This window comes from Typopeltis vanoorti, chromosome 1 (assembly GCF_054136105.1).
Source record: "Typopeltis vanoorti isolate ZY-2024b chromosome 1, IOZ_Tvanoo_1.0, whole genome shotgun sequence".
In the NCBI taxonomy this organism is placed as follows: Eukaryota; Metazoa; Arthropoda; class Arachnida; order Uropygi; family Thelyphonidae; genus Typopeltis; species Typopeltis vanoorti.
In genome coordinates this window covers 100,469,915-100,490,988 of record NC_143549.1, presented here as the reverse complement: position 1 = coordinate 100,490,988, position 21,074 = coordinate 100,469,915, and the positions used below count along the sequence as shown (strand labels likewise).

The following is a 21,074-nucleotide window of genomic DNA, read 5'->3' as shown; positions in this document are numbered from 1 at the left end:
TTTAGAAATTTTTATCCTCAGTTGTACTAAATAAGTTGTATTTTAATTAATTTTATTTTTAATTCATTTTCAGCCCAATAGTTTTTAATTTCACAAACATGAGACTGCATGTATGTTGGGATTCTAAATTAATGCATGTGTTCTGTTTCTTTTTGTTCAAATTCATTACTGTCATTCTTCAGTAATGATGTCATACGATATGCATGAGAAATATTTGTACAATAAATAATTTTTTATAATAATTCAATAAGTGAATTTTATAACAATAAAATTCACTTATTGTTATAAAATATATATATATATATATATATATATATATATAATAACATATTTTATATTTTATAACATTTTGTTATATTTTAACATACTTTATTATAACATATTGTATAACATATTATATATATATATGTGTGTGTGTGTGATATTTTATAAAATTCTGTTGTAAAATTCACTAGGTCAGTATGTATAAAGAAGAAGAAGAGGGAGGACACTAGGCGTCCTCCCGCGATGAGTCTTCGGACTCCTTGGAGGTGTCACGGATAATAATAATGTTTTAATAATGGTAAACCGTGAGCAGACATATACAAAATTAAGATGCCTGTGACACACAGGCGAATATTATACTATTAAATAATCTTTTTATGTGAGTTTTTCTGTTATTAATTGGATGATAATAATAATAAGAAGAAGAATTAGCAATTTCCCATAAAGGAGATAATTTCAGTCTATACAGTAAGATTTTATGGCTTCTGTATGGGACATTAGTTTTTTATCGCAAAGGATTTGATGTTTAGAGATTGCATGTTCAACAAGTTCAGATTGCTCCAGCACATGGAATCTAATGTAGTTGAAACACCGAATTCCCTGCATTTGCAGGTCATCTCACTTCTGGCAAACTGGTAGGTCTGCAGCTATTTGACATGATGAACATTTCAAGGATAAGCTGAAGGTGGAAGTTTATCCAGTGCTGAGTCTAGAAAGATAGAAAGATAATTCAGCAAAAGTACCATTGCATCCAACAGATTCAAATAGTTGAGCAATTTCTCAGAAATACACTTGACATAAGAGATAGCAGTATGGTTGATAAATTTTAAGAGATGTGCAACAGAGGAACTCTAACTATTAACATAGAGCTCAATGAAGCTGTTAGACAAGAATGCGGTCTTAATAAAATTTATTTCTTTATAGAAATAAATTCCTCCAACATCAATTCAGATATATGTGTGTGCTATCATACAACATGTCATGGAATAATGGTAAATTTAAACAAAATGTCTTTATTGAAAAATATTAATAACATGTCAGCCAGCAAAGATTGGTCGATTGGTAGAGCCTCTGCTACTAATGGCTCAGCAAAATATTAAGCAAGTTTGAGTGTGGTTAGTAGTTGGAAGGGTTCAATCGTTCAGTGCTGTTGGCACACTCTCCCTCGATGAGTCTTTGGACTCCCTGGAGGTGTCACATAATAATAATAATAATGTCTCACCTTTGGTCATAAGAACTAGTTTTCAATGTGTGATGGAAAATATTGTTAATTTTTTTGCATAAAGCTATTGTTCTTGTGCTCCCCTGCTTCTTTGAAGCATTGATAACTAATGATGTCATTTAATTCTACATTCCAGCTCATGTCACAGATGTATTGTCAGGTAAGGATTCCTTACTAATTTCTTATCAGTAATTTTTTCCAAGTTGTTCTGTTACTTGCCAAGCTTCCAATTTGATCAGTTGTTATATTCCAGCCATCTAAGTATGCAGTATGCCTACCTGCATCAATCTATCTATAGAACTTAGTCCTCCTCATGGCCTTTTTCTTGCTATCCTTCATTAAACATCTGTTTTGCTAACTTTCTTCTATAGTTCTGTTTAAGTTTGAACATGCTAAAATAGATTAATTAATGAATTAGTTTTGATCACATGCCTGAATATAAATGTCAAATTCAGTTCTAATATCTTCATTTTTAGTATAATTCTGCCTTGATGTACTCTCTTTCTAACCCAGCTCTCTGCTTAGTATATTAAAATAGTCCTAAACTTTTGTTATGTATGTTGTTAGTTTGGTGTTTTGTCAGATTTCTATCTTTTCCATATAACTTTATTTAACTGGCTATCCATCATTCAACCTTGCCTTATTTTGCAATCTATTTCCATATTTAATCCATTAATTGTAACTATATAACTAAGGTGTTCTCCTGGTTCTATAGGTTCACCATTGAGAATACACTTGTATTTTTTTTTTTTGTGTGTGTGTTAGTTTTCACTGTTTCATTTTTTATGCTGATTTTCATACAGAATTTGTTTAACAGTTATTTGTTTTGTTCCTCTTGAAGGCTTGTTCAGGATTATTTGAGAGGTAATATGATTTGCATAAAGAAACTTATATAAAATAAGATTAAACTTAAAATAAGTTTAATCTTATTTTAATATCACTCAATAATGTGATCCATATTAATTATAAACAACATGGGTGTATCATTCGTTATATCATTAGATTCGGTATATCATTAGATGTGAATGATATACAACAAGTTGTATATCATTCACATCTAATGCTAAACTACAACTCAGGTATAAACAAGATATGCAAAGTAATTATAATTATTATAGAGCATCTCCATAGAGTCTGAAGCTGTATTGTGGAAGGCTTAAACTAACCATTATTCACACAATGCCTATCATGCTTCTTCTTAGTCATTCACCAAAAGAGCACTCATTCATAAGTGACAACCCATTCCACTTATTTGCCACTACCTAGGCAATAAAAAATTTAGCTCTTGCATCCTTATTAATCGCACTCTTCCAGAGTGACCCTATGTTTTCTCTCTTCCAGTCATATAGTAGAAAATTTCTTTAGCATCTATGCTATAAAGTTGCTTTCTTTTAACCTTTTTCTTTTTCTGCCTGCAAGCCAAACATTGTAACTCACAGACTTTTAGTCATAAGGAATGCTCTACAAACCAATAACCATTTTGGACACTCTTGTCTCTGAATCCTCTCCAAAATTTCCACCCCCCCCCAAAAAAAAAAAAACTTGGATGACAAAATCTGTGCATAATGGTTCAGGTGTAATATTAATATTGGAATATACAGGAACAGTTTTAATTTCAAGATAATAAGTTTCTCTGTAATTCATTAAATCTTTCTGACATAAACCAACCTTTAGATTTATTATTTCTGTTGGTCTTCATTATTTTCCATTAGTATAACATGTTTCCACTTTTTTTTTTTTTTTGGACTTGTAGAATTTACTTTACTATTTGTTATTTACATCACTGTTTATATATTTGTTTACTTTTTTATATAGCAAATATGATTATGAAAATTTTTTATCTACTCTTCTTCTTCCCGAGTATGTCAGGAGATCTGCTTTTGTTATAAGAGCATTTAATGCTGAATTATCTCAGGTAAAGTAAACTGCTTTTTTTTTTTTTTAAATTAGAGTAGTTATTTTGCTTGTTTACATTCATGTGGAAGATATTATGATTAAATGGATTAATGCCATGTGTAGGTAAGCTCCAGCATAGTTATTATGTTTGACCTTCCAACAGAGTTACAGCAAATATTTCAAACATAAAAGAACAGAGAAATGCATGTGTTACCAACAGTCGCCCGTGTGCTTAATACAATTGAGACTTTTGGAATAGAAAAGCAGTCATTATGTTTTAAGTAAGGCTTCAGCACTTTGAATTTATAAGTACAGTTTGGCATTATTTCATTAGATCTTCTGGCTAGCATGTTGTCCATGTTGAGCCAGACTAGATTTGTGAGGTTTGATAAGCTGGGTTATACCTTGCTTGGAAAGAAGTCAACGGGCACTCCTCCATGAGCAAGGTGCATCGTGCCATGTAATGAGTCATATGTTTGTAGCCAGTATAAATTGGAGGAATATGATACTCCCAAGTGTCTGTTTGAAGCAGTTGTTAATCTTGAAAATGCATTCCAGCAAAAATCCATTGCATAATGGAATCAGAATAATCTTCATGTAGCTTCCTCAATGTGAGGGTCCAGCACTATGTCCTTCTAGTTCTCTCTGTTGGCATCTCTTCTTTTTGTTTCAGCATAGTGACATGATCCTGTTCACGATCTTATATCATCAAACCATGTCCTTTTTTTTACCTCTTGATCCTCTTCCCCTAATTTTTGCTTCTAAAGCTGTTAGTGTCCTCTGTCCTGCTAATCCCCTCAATACATATCCTGCCAGTCTCATCTTTCTCTGGATCATTTCCTGTAGTAAAGATGTCTGTGTTTTTTCTCTGTAGTATCTCTGCATTTGTCACATGCTCTGTTCATGAGATTTTCAAGGCATCACATTTCAAAGGCCACTATCTGTTGTCTTACTCAATTTCTTGAATACCCAGGTCTCACTTCCATATGTAAAAACCAGCCAAACTAATGTTCTAATCATTTTCTTCTTTGTCTCTATACCCACAGAACTTCTGAACAGATCTTTATTTTTCCAGAAGGCATCTTTAGCTATGGCAGGTCTTATTTTTATTTCTTTATCTTGTTTTCCATCTGCAATAAAGATAGGTACCTAAATATTTGTCTTCTATTGTATACTCAATTTTATAATAATAAATAATAAATCAGCTAATGCCTTTTATTCCCTTATAGGGAGTAGGTGAGGCTTTTTAACCCTCTCTAGCTTTTGGAGACTGAGTGGACAGTTCAATCTCCACCAGTAGCCAATCAGAGATAGCTGGCCCATGTCTATCACTAATTATAGCAGCCACTGATGAAGAGGCTGGCAAACAAATGCTGCCATCTCTTGGTACCTAACCCTAACAAGATATGTTACTACTATAAGAAGCCAAAAGGCTGTTTTACCGGCGACATAAATTAAGTTTAAGGGAGATGGTAAATCCCATATTATTCTACAGCCGGATATGAAACTCGGATCGAAATCCATCGTAATCCTAGAGTTTCATGCCGAAAAAACTATCGGCGAGCCCAAGTGTAAGTAATCACTTGGGTAGTGCAACACCAGGGCAACTCAGAGCAAAGGTGGAGCAAGCTCCGTCACCGTCGCGCTGATGTTTTTTTCGGCTTGAAACTTCAGAGTTATGATGGATTTCGATCCGAGTTTCATACCTGGCTGTAGAATAATATGGGATTTACCATCTCCCTTAAACTTAAGATATGTTATTGTCTGAAATAATGTGGGTACTACAGTTGATTTTCTTGAGTTTACGGGATAAAAAAAACAAGTTTCAGGGAGGAAAATCCCACTTGCCCATGCCAGAGATCGACTAACTCGGGAATCAGTCGAAGAAAGGCTTAGAAAAATTTCCTCTAGTCGGCGACTAGACTTGAACTTAAGTCTGACTTCAAGTGACCAAGCGGCACTTCCACTGATCTACACAGACATCTCACTCAATTTTTATATTGTTTATGAATATTTCTGGTTCAGTTCTATTTTCTTTTGAGATTCTCATAAATTTGGTCTTTTTTGCATTTAAACGTAGGCCAAAATCTTTACCTTCTTCAATTAGTAGGTGCAGTAATTTGATTAATTTGTTTGTCTTCTGCAATAGAATGGTATCATCAGCTAAGATTGTTGTATTTTATACCATTGATACTGATTCCTATATTTTGTTTTTCAATCTTTTTCATCACTGTCCAATTGTAAATATTAAATTGATTTGGTAAAAGGATGCAGTCCTGTCTAACTCCTCTTTTTATTTTCACTTTAGAAGTCTCAGAGTTAAACCGTTGCATTTTCTGCTTGGAGTAAATCATTTTTGTAAGTTAATGTACATGATCTTCTAAGTGTTTTACTTGATCGAAGGCTTTCTGAAAGTCCATGAAGCATATGTATATGTTCCTGTTCCTTTCAAGTGATCTTTCCAGCAATATTTTTAGTTCCAGGATAGTATTAATGGTTGCCATTCCTCTTCTGAAGCCTTTCTGTTGTTCACTTAGTTCAAAGAGGTTAAGGCTCTTTCAATTTCTTTGTTAACAGTGGTTAAAATGATGCATGAAAGATTAGGCCCACAGTTCTATAATTTTCACAATTTTGGGCATTATTTTTCTTTGGAATTGGTATGCAGAGTGATGTTGTAAAAGATTCAGGTAATTCTATTGTTTATAGATGTGCTGAATGGTGTCCACTGAGTAGATGTTATTGTAACCAGTCAAAGCTTTCAGCAGTTCTGCAAAGATTTTATCACACCCAGGGGAATTATTAGGAAGATTCTTGATTATGTGTTGACTGCAGAGTTTGGTGGATAGGAGAAGGAGAGGTGATATGATTGAGACTTTTAAACTGTTGAGAAGTGGTTACAGGATTGACACTGAAGAGTTCTTTCACTTGGTTGAACAGCAGGAAGGAGTAATGACAAGAGGCCCTCCCTGGAAGTTATGAAAGGAAACTGTGAGCAAGAGAGTGAGGAGTGGTTTCTTTGCATGGAGGGTGGTTGAACCATGGAATGCATTGCCTGATGGAGTGGTGAGAGCGAGAACAGTCAATGAGTTCAAGGAGTGGTATGATAGACTGTGTTTCTTAGGGAGGGACCTCCCCTCGATGAGTCTTGATAGACTTTCTGTTTCTTAGGAAGGACCTCTCACAATGAGTCTTTTGACTCCATGGAGGCCTGAATAATAATAATAATAATAATAATCATCTCATTTTTTGTAGGTAGAGTGGTATCTGTTGCTGCACATAACCTAAGTTGTCATAAATCATCACTCATGTTCTCATCATCATCATCATAGAGGTTTGATAAATATTCCACCCATCTCTCATTTATCTTTTTATTATCAATGAAAATTCATTTGAGAATTTGCATAGTGCATGCAAATTGGTTGTAGTACAGCCTTCTGCCACTTTAAGGGGGTAAGCAGTACCCTTTGTGAATCTGTATGCCAATAACCAGCATATTGATTGTCAAGCTGAGAGGGGGGGGGGGCTGCATTCTTGGGTTACATGAGTTTTTGTAACATCATGTTTTAGTGGCTCAGTGATTTTCTTCTCAAATTGAAATGGCAGATTTTAAGGAGCATTGAATCTGTATCAATCATAATGAATCATGGGTTTATGGTTATACACCTTAGATAAAGTAGTAGCCATTACAGTGAAAGTTGCCAAATTCACAGTGGCTGAAAAAAACAGATCAAGTTTACAGCACTGTCAAGTCAATGTTGATTTTTTGACATCCAAGGGATTATCCACAAAGAATTCCGCTCTTCTTCTGGTCCAAAACTGTCAACAGCAAGTTTTGCTGTGTGGCTTTGAAACAGCTAAGGGAAAGCATTTGGAACAAATGTTCAGACAAGTTGGAGAACAATAACTGGGTTCTCTACCATGACAACATGCCCATCCACACATTCTTCAATAGTTCCTGGCTTCCAAAAATATGACAGTCATTCCCTATCTCCTATTTGCCTGATCTCCCACTACTTTTTTTCGATTCCCCAAGATGAAATTCCATTAAAGGGAGCCGTTTTGACATGATTGAGTAGATCCAGGCAGAATCATATTAGGTGTTCAACATAGTTACATTGAGGACTTCTAGTGATGCATGAAATGATGGAAGAGCTGGGATCACTGTATACATGCCAAAGGGGACTACTTCAAAGGAAACAGTGGCAACTAGGAATTAGGGTAAATAAATTTTTTTATGGTTAAATTCCCTGAACTTTTAGGTAAACCTTGTACACAAGAAGATAGTTTGATATGAGGTTTGATATAAGTTGTACACTATGTCCACTGTTATTCTCTATCAATTTTAAATTATATATACACTGCTTGGAAGGAAGTCAGTGGACAGCCGCATAGGCAAGGAGCATATGGGTATCTTACAAGTCACGTTTGTAGCCAGTATAAATTGGAGGAATATGATACTTCCAAGTCAGTGCACTGTGTCTGGGTGAAATGGCTGCTATAAGGGAACTGATGGAGCTTGGAATGCTGTGTTTATGTTGTGGAGCGACTAATTATGCTACACTGTGGATGGTCGTAATTCTTGTAGATAAGCTTATGTGTTGGTTAGACATAGCTTCTGATTTTTTTTAGGAAATGACAACGTAAACTAGATTATTAATTATAAAAACTTTAATAACTACCTATATTTTGGCAATGTTACATTGTCATCTTCAGATATCATAAAATAATGATATGTGCATGCAGCATCACACTAAGTAAATGAGGCTGAAGAAAGGACAGAAGTCGGTCCTAGAATCCAACGGTGTTCCCTAATGGGCTAAATTGGCTGTCAACCTAATGTATGCTTCCCAAATTTAGGTATTTATTAATTATTTATTTATTAGTATAGGTAGTTATTAAAGTTTTTATAATTAATAATCTAAGTATAGTTTCTGGGAAATAAATATATATAATTAATATATATTTATATATATATTATTAATAGTAACCCGGGTTTCCAAACTTATTTCCCATGTCTCAAGCACATCCCCATGTTCTCCCCCCCCCCCCCCCCCGTTTACATACAACCTTTCAGCAAGAGCTTGGATTTAGAAGGCATCTTAAAACCATAAACAAGGTATGTACAAAATTTTTCCACATTTTTTATTCTGCCATAATTGCCTTCTATACTCGCCCATAATGCCCTAAAATATATATACACCCCTTTTTGAGCTATGTTAGCCAATGTATTAAATATAAGGGACACTCCTAAACAAAAACAGGCTAAAATAGCCGTTAATTATATTAATTAATAATCTAATTTACATTATAATTTCTTAAAAAATTAGAATTCAAGCTAAACCCTCTACCAGGCAGATGGATGGGGTGAGTGTGGTGGATGCCCAGTGAACTTGTCGCACCAGAGTGCATAACCTGAACTATGAAATTCGGAGATGGAAATGTGATGGTATGGTCCTGTTTTTCCTGGCTTGGCCTTGGACCTCTGTTTGTGGTGCCATGAACATTGAACTCCAAGAGGTATTGTGCTTCCTACTTTGTGGTGTTTCTATAGGACTGACCATTGTTTCGTTCAGCAGACAATGCACTGTGTCATAAGGCTGTTGCTGTAATAACTGCATGGTTTGCAGACATGAATGTCACTATACTTAACTGGCCTCTACATAGCCCTGATCTCAACCCTATTGAACATCTGTGGGATGAACTGGAGTATCGCATGAGATCAAGGGACATCCATCTCCATAAATCTCAAGACTTCATTACATGCCTACAGGAAGAATAATCCAAAATTTCCATTAATTGCTATCACACACTTGTGGAAAGTATGTGCGCTGTAGGATTGCTGCAGTCATTGCAGTGAAAAGAGGTCCTGCATCTTATTAAGGTAGGTGCCATGGCTGTTTGCTCCTTACACTATGGGGTGTTCTTGGCTTCTGTGATGTGATGTGATGCAATTCTTACTCATGAGGGTTGCAAATATATAGTACATTACTACCATAGTCAAGATAAGAGGTTGGCAATCAGTAAACCCTGCCCTAGAGACCAAACAATTACTTCAGCCTTTCAGTAATGAAATTCACCTAACAGACATTCAAATTCCACCATAGCCATGAAATTCCCATGGTGGGATTCAAGACGACAGTCTGTTAGGAAGTGGATGCAGCTATCCCTCTTATTTTACAAGTTTTCAATGCTCTTTTACCAAATTATGTAATTGCTGTGACAAATTTTGTATGAAAGTTAGCAACAGAAAGTGCAAAACTGTGAAAATATGCAGAAAAACAGCAAACATAACTTGCATTATCAGTAATAAATCTGTGGAACACAGTGTATTTTATCTATCTAGTTGTGATAACAAGCTAAATATTGGAAGTAGGTTATAGAATTAGAAGGGCTGATATGGTTGGAAAACAAGCACTGAAAACACCAAGTTAGATATATACATTAGAGTATTCAAACTAGTTTTAATTTATGAAACCAAGAGTTAAGGTTTTGAAAAAAAAAAAAAAAAACAGTTGCTGAACCATATCAGAAATGAAGATATGAAAAAAATATTTAGCAGATTATTAAACCAGGTTTTTGAGGCAAAAATGGATCATTTAGAAGACTGAAAAGTAAAAGCTGGTTGAATCACAGACCTGGAATATTATAGACCAATCTCAAAGAAAAATTTTGACAGGAAATTAGTTGTGAAGCACTGTGTTGTATTATTATATTTAGTACCCCTTGAGGCTAGCTATATACTATAAAATAATAGCTCTGCTCTCCTCATTAGACAGGTCATTATAAATCACAGCAGAACAGACAACTAGTTATTATTCCCCATCATATGAGTATCAAATCATGTATTATATCTTCTTAGTTGTTCTGTTAAAGAAAATACCAGTTATACACACATCACTTTTGTACAGTATAAATTTATTGCAACTGTCCTTGTAGTAATTTTTGGTATATTAACATTAGAAGTGATTTCATTAAAGTGATTTGGTAAATGATTATTCATAATTCTGGTATGTATACTTTGGTTAAACCAAAATAAAAAATGATGGTACAACATGACAAAATTTCATGCCGGCTGGGGCGTCGCCCGGTTAAACAAGGCCCCCGTTGTTTTCGCCAGGGAACCAGGGTGAACAGCGAAAAGTCAGCTACTGGAACAAATCTGAAAACAAACCCCAACTCAACATCACCAGAGTTAAAGATTGGTACTATCAATGTAAGAAGCCTGAATGGCAAAGAAATGGAGCTAGCTGAGGAATTAGATAAGTACCAGATCGACATAATAGGGGTGACTGAAACAAAAAAGACCAAAACGGGTGAGATCTTTCTGAGCAATAAATACAAAATGTTATATTCAGGCAATAACAATCAAGGAAAAGAAGGAGTAGCCATAGTATTCAACACAAAATACGAGGCTAATCTTCTTGAATGGCAGTCAGTCTCAAGTAGAGTAATGTGGGCAAATATGAGAATGGGGAACTGGACAATGAGACTTATTTGTGCCTATGGTCCCACAGAAGGTTCCACTAAGGTAGAAGTGGAGGAATTTTTTGAGGCTTTAGAAAAAGCAACTGACACAATGAAAAATGAAAAGTTGGTCCTTGTTGGGGATCTAAATAGTAGAGTAGGAAATGATTGTGAGACATACAAAAATATTTTGGGAAAATTTGGAGAAAAGAGCAAAGCTAATAATAATGGCAAATATCTGTTGGATTTCTGCTCAGGACATGGACTGGTTATTACTAACACCATGTTCCAACATAAAAATGTGCACAAATTCACATGGAGAGAAGAGGCTAGGAATAAGAAAAGTCTCATTGACTATGTTATTGTTGATAGTGATGTTTTCTCCCTGGTGCAGGACACCAGAGTGTACAGAGGATTTGAAATTGGAAGTGATCACTATTTAGTCTTGAGCAGGATAAAATTGAATTTCATATTGAAAAGAATAACATGTAAGAAAGTTTTAAAGCGAATAAAAGTTGAGCAGCTCTCAGATGTAAACTGTAGACTAAAATACAGAAATATTATTGAAAAGAAAATGAAAGAGTTTGAGAACAGGAATCAAACCTTGGAGATTCAGTGGCAAACTCTGAAGGAAACATTGATTGATTCTGCCAGAGAGGCATGTGGTGAGGTTGTGTGCAAAGATAAAAAAATCAGAACTCCCTGGTGGACACAGGAAGTTAAAGAGGCAGTGAAGGAAAAGAAGAAAGCATATCAAAAGTTCCTGGCAAATAAGTCAGCTTTTACTCTTACAGAATACAGAGACAAATGTAAGAAAGCTAAACAGTGTGTAAAACTAGCTAAACAAAAGTCATGGGAGGACTTTGGCAAGAATATAGAAAATAAATATCAAGAAGGTGGCAAAATATTCTGGAGGTTGTTGAAGAAGCTTAGGAATGGAGGAAAGAGTGCTGTAAAAGGAATTAGAGATGATAAAGGTGAAATGAAAACAGGAGAAAAAGATATCCTTGAAGTATGGAGTAATTACTTTGAAAAACTGCTAAATGAAACAAGCAGTGATGACAGCACAGTGATAAAAAACACTGACCAGGCATGCAGTCAGGAATACATATCCATACTTGAAGTAGAAAAAGCCATCAAAGGCTTGAAATGTGGAAAGGCAGCAGGAGTAGATGATATTCGACCAGAAATGCTGAAGTATGGTGGTATAAGAGTCTTACAGTGGCTGCACTGCATAGTTCAGAAAGCCTGGACAGAGGGACGAATTCCCGATGATTGGAGTAGAGCTCTCATAGTACCCATATATAAAAAGGGAAATAAAACTGAATGTGAGAATTACAGAGGTATTTCCCTACTGAGTGTTCCTGGCAAGATCTATGCAAGTATACTTGAGAAACGGTTGAGAAGAATTGTGGAAGAAAAGCTTGGTGAAGAACAAGCTGGATTCAGGCCAAATAGAGGCTGTCAGGATCAGATCTTCACTTTACGACAAATAGTCGAGAAAGCATGGGAATATAACAAAGATCTGTATTTAAGTTTTGTCGATTTGGAAAAGGCATATGACAAGGTGCCAAGAGAGAAGCTATTCAATACGCTGCAGTTATATGGTGTCAATGGGGCATTATATCAAGCAATACTTAGTCTTTATTTGAGTTGTGAGTCAGCAGTTAGAATTGAAGGAAGTACAGGAAGATGGTTTAATGTTAAATCTGGTGTGAGACAAGGATGTACATTATCCCCTCTGTTATTCATTATCTATATGGATCACATTATGAAGGAAAGTGGTATTAAACATGATATCAAAATTGGAGATGTTAATGTCAGCTCTTTGCTTTGTGCGGATGATGTTATACTTCTAAATAAATCCGCTACAAGTCTGCAAGATTCTCTGACTAAATTGAATAGCTGTTGTAATAGATATGGTATGAAGGTCAGCAATAAAAAGACAAAGACAATGAAAATAGGCAGAATCATTGAAAATGTCAACTGTGTTGTGAATGGAGAACTTGTGGAACAAGTAAAACATTTCAGCTACTTAGGCACAATTTTTATTGAAGATGGTAAACTAAATATAGAAATAGACAACAGAATCAGCAAAGCTGGTATCGTGGGAAGTCAATTGAATAAATTCATATGGAATAAGAAAGAAATTAGTCGGAACACTAAATTAGCTGTATACAAGACTGTGTTCAAACCAATTTTAACTTATGGATCTGAGAGCTGGGTCAGAAGTAAAACACTTGACCAAAGACTAGAGACCGCAGATATGAGAGTCCTGAGAAAGATTATAGGCGTGAACAGATGGCATCAATGGCAGTATCATATTAAAAACGAGGATATTAGGAAAGAACTTGACATTGTCAGCATCCAGGAATGCGTTAGCAGAGCTAATCTCAGATGGTATGGTCACTTAAATAGAATGGGAGAGGAAAGATTAGCAAAACAAGTGTTCTCTTGCAGGTTGGCAGGAAAACGACCCAGAGGAAGACCAAGATATAGGTGGATTGATACAGTACAAAGTGCCTTAGACGATAGAAATATAAGATCTGATAATGTTGGAGTCTTGACAAGTAACAGACTGATTTGGAGGAAAATTGTAGATAGGAAGTTAGTAATGATGTAATTTTTTCATGTAGTACTGTCATATCCTGTACACCCCTTGAGGGTACATGGCAGGAATTTGATGATGATGATGATGATACTTAAAATTGCTTTCAAGTTAAGTTTAGTTTCTATTTTTATTTTAATTTATTGTTGAATTAGATACATATACACATCTGCACTTGTGTCATTAAAGAATGAGAGATATGTATACATGATTGTGTGAACTTTTGCATATCATATTGCTTTCCAGATTAGAGATATGGTATCAACTTCCCACATAGGATTAATGAGATTGCAGTTCTGGAAAGACTCATTGGATCAGATCTATAAGGTAAATGTTCATTAACTAATATAAATTTTTCTAAACTTAAATTGCTATTTATAAACAAGTTTATAAAATTTCCACTGTCTTTCTCTGAGATACTATAAACATTTTCTTCATTTTTCACCAAAGGAAACTTCCCTCGTGCATGGTTTAATAATAGGATTTCTGTCACTGTGTAGGAAGCCTCTACAGTGGGCTGAAGAATTAGATATGCTCATTATTTGGAAAAGATAGATATTTGAATGTTGCCTGGGATACAAAAAACTTTTATACTTTTCTGCTCAAAAGTGAATTAGCCACTCTCATATGAAAGTGGCATTAGTTTTCTTCCTGGAATGTATGCATACCATTCAATGGAAACTTGAAATTTATAGATAAAATAGGTATGCCTTATGACCTGGTCAGCTGTTGCAAAGAATGCTTTTTTACAAAAATGGAAATTTTGTAAAAAGAATATCACTTATTCCTTGACCTTGTCAGTTGCTTATTATAATATCAATTTTTTGCATATTTTTATATGCAAAAAAATTCATGCAAAAAATATTATTCAGAAGATTCTTCAAAATTCAAGATAGATAGACCAACATAAAAGGCACCAATGAAAAAGAATTTGAACTGACTGAAAAACTAGAGAAGTACCATGTAAACATAATTGATGTTATGAGATGAAAACAAAAACAGGTGAGCTTGCTAAATAAATATAGGATAGTATATACATTTGGACAGTAGTGATCAGGGAAAGTAAGGAGAAGTGATAGTCAATACCGAAAATAACAGTAGGGCAAGAAAAGAATCCCAGGCATATAAATGTGTTTGGGGAAAATTTGGAGAAAAGGGAAAAGCTAATGATAATGGTAAGTACATGTTGAATTTCTGTTCAGGACATGAACTAGTCATGTTTCAACATAAAGATGTACACAAACACACTTCATCTACACCAATGGCATCTACTGCTGACCACTACCTCTAGTATTTTCACAGACATTCGCAAACATCCATGCCTATGCAGGATTCAAACCCGCAGCCTTTTGACTGGAGAGCATATATGCTAACCACTCAGCCAACCAGGCTGCCAACTTGATAAATCATGTGATTGTAAACAGCAGAATCACATGCAAGATGTGCTTTAAGTTGTGTTCAGTCTAATAGGTTTATCCTTAGCCAGTGGCAGTTATTTGTTTCAGTGTTTTGAAGTCATGTTGTAGGGTGAGTTCATGTTTACTGAATTGGTTGATATGCACTTTTATTATAGTCATGCCAACAGAAATGCACATGAAACAGGTTAGCTTTATCAAGACACTTTGCCTTTACTTGTCTTCATCACTGCTTTTGTGGGTGGCACAGATTCTGCATCATGAACTATAAAATTGAGGAAAGTATATTGCATCTAATTCATGTACTAGCACACAAAACATTGCAGTGGAAGAGGATGCCTCTCAAGCAGTTATTTGATGGGTTCTGCATGAAAGTTGGCTTTACATGTTTCGTTTCCAGCAGGTTCAAGTGAAAAAATAATCATAATTTAAAATTCTGAATATTATTACACATTGTTTATGTTAGAATGTTTATTAGTTTTTGTTTCATAACACGCATTGTTGGCACTTGCGATGCGCCTGTTATTGAAATTGTTTTGTCAAAAATGATATGTAAAGCAGTTAAAAATTTATGTACTTACTGGATTTGATATTTGTATTACTTACAGGAATTTGATTGTAATTTAAAATATTAAGTTTTGTGTTTTTATGAAGACATTCTCTCTTGTCGCTAATGGAGACAACATGTCAGCCATTATTTATACCTAACTTCTTGCTTACCAGTTTCATGGAGTGCGCATGCTCGCCGAGAAGTTTGATGTGTGATTGACAGCTGACAAGTTCGGTATCGAGACAACGGGAGAGTAAACAAGAGAGCGTTTGGAAGGAATTTAGAACACTAGCCGGCAGATATTTTGGTTCGGAGGAACTTAAGTTTTTATGTGACAGTCGGAGGAAAATTAATAGTATATTCCGGAAAAGTATTCGTGGAACTATTAAGTTTCAAAAGTGGAATAAGTATTGATAAATAAAAGGGAAATATTGCTATAGGCATTTTAAAAGGAATATTGGAGGAAACACTAATTGGAAGATTTATAGGAGATTCCGAAAAGGGAATCGTAGAACTGTAAGTTTTTTTTTATTGGAAGAGTTAAGACTGTCAATAAGCATTTAGTGAATAAAAGAAGAATTTTCTATTTATGTTCTAAAGGAATGTTCGAGAAAACTCTGATTAGGAAGTTTCATCTGTATTAAAGACGCTGGATCTAACTATTATTTCTACTGGAAAAGAGACAGAATTAAGTCAGAAAGAATTAACGTGCTACATAAGTGATGGTAAAGGATCCTGTGAAAATGAAAAATAAAGGTCATATATCTTCGGAAAAGAGCCTTGACAGAGAAAGAAACTGGCTATGAACATAACTAAGATGAAAAGCCAAATGGCTATTTTTCTGGCGAGGTTGATAAGTTAAGGGGATAAAAATCCCTTATTGTTTTTCAGCCAGTAAGCGAAACTAAGATCGAAAACTACGATCTGAACGTTTCATGCCGACGAACTGTCGGTGGATCCAAGCGTAAGTGACCACTTGGTAGTGCCACACCAAGGTAATTCGTTGCAAAGGTGGAGCTACCCAGACCAGTTTCAACCTTTTTTGAGGTCTCATCAGTGAGTAGCTAGACCTAGAAGAATATCAGAGTTTAAGTGAAAAGAACTTACATACTTTCGCTATACGAATGCCAGAAAGGTGTGTCACATCAGAGTTTAAGTGAAAAGTTTTTTTCGATCTTAGTTTCGTTTACTGGCTGAAAAACAATAAGGGATTTTTATCCCCTTAACTTATCAACCTCGCTAGAAAAATAGCCGTTTGGCTTTTCATCTTAGTTATAATACATTATAATATAATATAGTGACACACCTTTCTGGCATTCGTATAGCGAAAGTATGTAAGTTCTTTTCACTTAAACTCTGATATTCTTCTAGGTCTAGCTACTCACTGATGAGACCTCAAAAAAGGTTGAAACTGGTCTGGGTAGTGACCTCTCCTCATAATGTAAAGCAGTACTACATCTCCTAGGAGCTGTGTGTTTTTACATTATGAGAAAATATCAAGAATAGTGAGGGATCTTGCTCCACCTTTGCAACGAGTTGCCTTGGTGTGGCACTACCAAGTGGTCACTTACGCTTGGATCCACCGACAGTTCGTCGGCATGAAACGTTCAGATCGTAGTTTTCGATCTTAGTTTCGCTTACTGGCTGAAAAACAATAAGGGATTTTTATCCCCTTAACTTGGCTATGAACATTTTGTGATTGTGCAAACAAAGTGTTTAGTCTAGTCTTAAGTGTAAGTTATTTTTAAAAGGCCTTGGATCCAATTAATTTGAAGTTAGTTATGTAATATTTGTTTGAAGTGTATATATTGTTTTTGTTATATTAAATGTGTTTATTTTGTATTTTGGTCTTGAGTCAGTGATTATTTGAATTGCATTGCAATGACCTGAAAGAGTTAAGGTCATTGCACCAATTTGGAGTGAACCCTTGTGCATATTATAATATATAGGTACACTCGGAAATAAATAAATAAAAAAAATAATTGCTAATTAAAAAGAGATCATCTCTATGGTAGGATTAATATTATGATAATATCTATGAATATCCTCTATATAAAAATCCACCAATTATTAACACAAGCACTTTTATCAGATGATCATTATGGTCTGTCGGTATTTTATCAGCAGTTTCTACAACAATGTGTATAGGAACAGTGAGTTTTTAGCAATTATGATTTTTTTATCAGGTGTAGGAATGTTCACTAAAGATATTTTAATTATCACAACAATCACATGTGGGCCAATCAAACTCTTCCAATAGTTATTCAGACAAGATGTTAACAGCAATTATCCAACATATTGGAATAGCTGGAGAGATTAATAAGGTTACTTGTTTTGTCCAACTGGCTTTATAAGACCTTAGACCTCCCCTTCTTGCAAAACCTGATATTTAAAAAAAAAAAAAAAAACATTTTGCGTAATTCACTCAATGATTTTCCCTTCTCATGGAGGAGTAACGTGGTTTATGAATGCAAAACTCCACACACTTTGTTCAATAAACCCGAGGGTATCTTGTATAAAAGTTCCCTGAAAAATGAATTGGTTAGAGTGTATCAGTTACATTTCTTCCTCATCACTTGTCTTGAATCATCTAGATTTTTATTTGTGAGATGATTGGAAATCGTTGATTTTCTCTGAACTGCAGAAATGGTTTTAACATTGCACTGCCATCAAACAGTAGTTTGATGGCAGTGCAATGTTATTTCATGTGGCAAAACAATTTTTACCTTCAAAAAGAAGGTACAGCCATGGGCTCACCACTTTCTCCCCCAATAGCTAATTTTTATATGGAAGACTTTGAGCAACGTGCTCTAGAGACAGCATGTCTAAAGCCCAAAATTTGGCTCAGATACGTCAACGATATTTTCGCCATTTGGCCCCACAGCCGCAAAGCTCTAAATACATTCCTTAGCCACCTTAACAAACAACACAAACATATCCAATTCACCATTGAAATGGAAAAAAAACAACTCTCTTCCTTTCCTAGACACACTTGTCACATGTCTTCCCTCTGGCTGTCTCTCCTTCTCAGTTTACTGCAAACCTACACACACAGGCCAATACATACACAAAAATTCTTACCACCACCCAACACAAAAACTAGGTGTCATAAGCACCCTTAAACACAGAGCCCTAACTATTTGTTCTAATGAACAGGCTCTAAACCAGGAATACAAGATCATCAACCAAACATTTATCAAAAATGGATACAGTAAAAAAACTATTCACAAGATCCTCCATAAAGATACCAGTAAGAACAAAAAAGATTTAAAGAATGCTATTGCCATTCCTTATGTTAGAGGCATTTCTGAAAAAATAGACAGAATACTTCGCAAATACAACATTAAAACCACCTTTAAACTCCAAATAAGTTAAGACACCTACTCAGTTCTTCTAAAGATCCTCTTCCACACCTAGCACACCCAGGGGTATACAAAATACAATGCACATGTAACATACCATACATAGAGGAAACAGGGCAAACTATCCCAATCAGACAAGATGAACACAAACAACACATTAAATACCTCCATTTTGGTAAAACCGGCCTTTCTGACCACGCACTCCAAACATACCACAGAATTGATTGGAAAAATACCAAGTCCCTACACCGCACCAAAACCTGGTTTGAGATAAAATTTAAAGAGTCATGTGAAATGCTCAAACACAACCCAAATCTCAACAAAAATGATGGCCTAACCATTTCAAGAATGTGGAGGACCCATCTACAACCTGTATAACAACCTAAACTAGCCATAGAAAAATCCCATTACAAGAAGACAACCTGGTGAAGTGTTTGTAACATTCAACAGCAACTGAAAGAAATCATATTATAACAATCAGAACTATTCAGAAGAATATTAATACATGAGGACTTTAGAAGTTTATTGTAGTTGTATTTATTTATTTATTTTTATTTTTTTTATATGTATTTATATATATTATTTATTCTTTTTTTTTTTTTCTTTTTTTTTTTTATTGTTTTTTTATTTTATTTATTTATTTATTTTTTTTTTATCACTAGAGGTCAGGCTAGGGAAAAGGATTTATTAACTACGTAGATTTAGTTTACCGGTATACAGGGCATGAGCATGTAGCGTGGTTCCTTATACACTTGTATTCTTCCGATGATGACCTCGATACAGGGGTCGAAACGTCAAGTTTTATTTTATTAGTAATTAATAAAATAATCTGTTCAACACGTGTTTTTGTGTCCCTAAATTTACAAATAATAATGTATATTGCAGTGTTTTGAAAAGTTTTTTCTCTGGGCACCTTATCATATGCCTTTTCCAGATCTACAAAACTTAAGTACAGATCCATGCCACGATTTCTCAACTATTTGTCTTAAGTGAAAATCTGATCTTGGCAACCTGTATTTGTCCTGAGCCCAGCTTGTTTTCTTCAAGTTTCTCTTCTACAATCTTTCTCAACCTCTTTTCAAGTATCCTTGCATAAATCTTACCTGGAACTTAGAGATATTCCTCTAATTCTCACACTTAGTTTTATTCCCTTTTTTATAGATGGGTACTATGAGAGAGAGTTCTACTCCAATCATTGGAGTAGAACTATTGGAGTAAAAGAGTTCTTATTTTCAATTTATTTCTTTTTTTCTTCAATAATGTTTGTATAGTCAAGTCTACAGTTTACTTGTAAAAGCAGCTCAACTTTAATTCTTTTTAAAACTTTCTTCCATACTGTTCTTTTCAATGTGATATCCATTTTTATCCTGCTTAGTACTAAGTAATCTCTCTTGGATCCCCTCATGTCTGAGGACTCATGACCTTTCTGATGATGCTTTGCCATTTCTTTCTCTCCTGTGCTTTTCTTATTGCTTGTTCTAGTTTAAGTCCAGTGATTCTTGATATTTGGTCAATCCACCTGTTGGGGGGTTTTCCTCTTTTTCCTTTCCCACACGGTTTACCCTGGATGATTACTTTTTCCAGGCAGTTGCCTTCCCTTCTACATATGTGTTCAAAATATTACAGTATTCTCTTTTCAATTATGTTTATCAGTCCTTGTGGATATTCAATTCTTCTAGGATACTTTGATTTGTTCGCTTTTCTGTCCAAGACATTCTTAACAATCTTCTCCAGCACCAGAGCTTGAACACCTCAATTCTTCTTCTGTCATCTTTTGTCATAGTCCAAGATTCAGAAGCATAGAGAAAGATTGAAAAAACTAAGGTTTCTACAAGTTTAATTTTTGTCTTTTTGGAGATGTGCATATTTTTCCAAATGCTGGTTTGACTTGGTTAAATCAGTCATCGCTTTCTTAGCTAGTGCTATTCTTCTTCTTATCTCTTTTTTACATCCATTTTTTTTGTTATTATCACTTCAAGGTAGTTGAAATGGTTGACAATTTCAATTCCTTCTATATCTATCTTTTCTGCGTTGTTTAAAATCATTATTTTGGTTTTATCTTGAATCCCTTGCACACTCTTGTATCCTGAACCAGCCTTATGATATCACTATAAACAATGATGTAGTCAATGAGGCTTTTCTTATTTCCTATGTCTTCTCTCCATGTGAATTTGTGCACATCTTTATGTTGAAACATGGTGTTAGTAATGACTAGTCCTTGTGCTGCTCAAAAGTCCAGTAAATACGAACCATTATTATTAGCTTTGCCCTCTTCTCCAAATTTTCCCAAAAT

General features: G+C 34.8%; 1 protein-coding gene across 2 annotated transcripts in view; it reads left to right on the top strand.

Annotated features, from left to right (window-relative positions):
• sicily (NADH dehydrogenase (ubiquinone) complex I, assembly factor 6 homolog sicily) overlaps positions 1-21,074 on the top strand; it is a 98,858-nt gene that overhangs the window by 6,674 nt on the left and 71,110 nt on the right. For both annotated transcript variants that reach the window (XM_090392403.1, XM_090392394.1), the window contains exons 2-3: positions 3,302-3,401; positions 13,701-13,781. In XM_090392403.1, the coding sequence (XP_090248529.1) occupies positions 3,302-3,401; positions 13,701-13,781 (181 nt within the window). The remainder of the gene's footprint in view (positions 1-3,301; positions 3,402-13,700; positions 13,782-21,074) is intronic.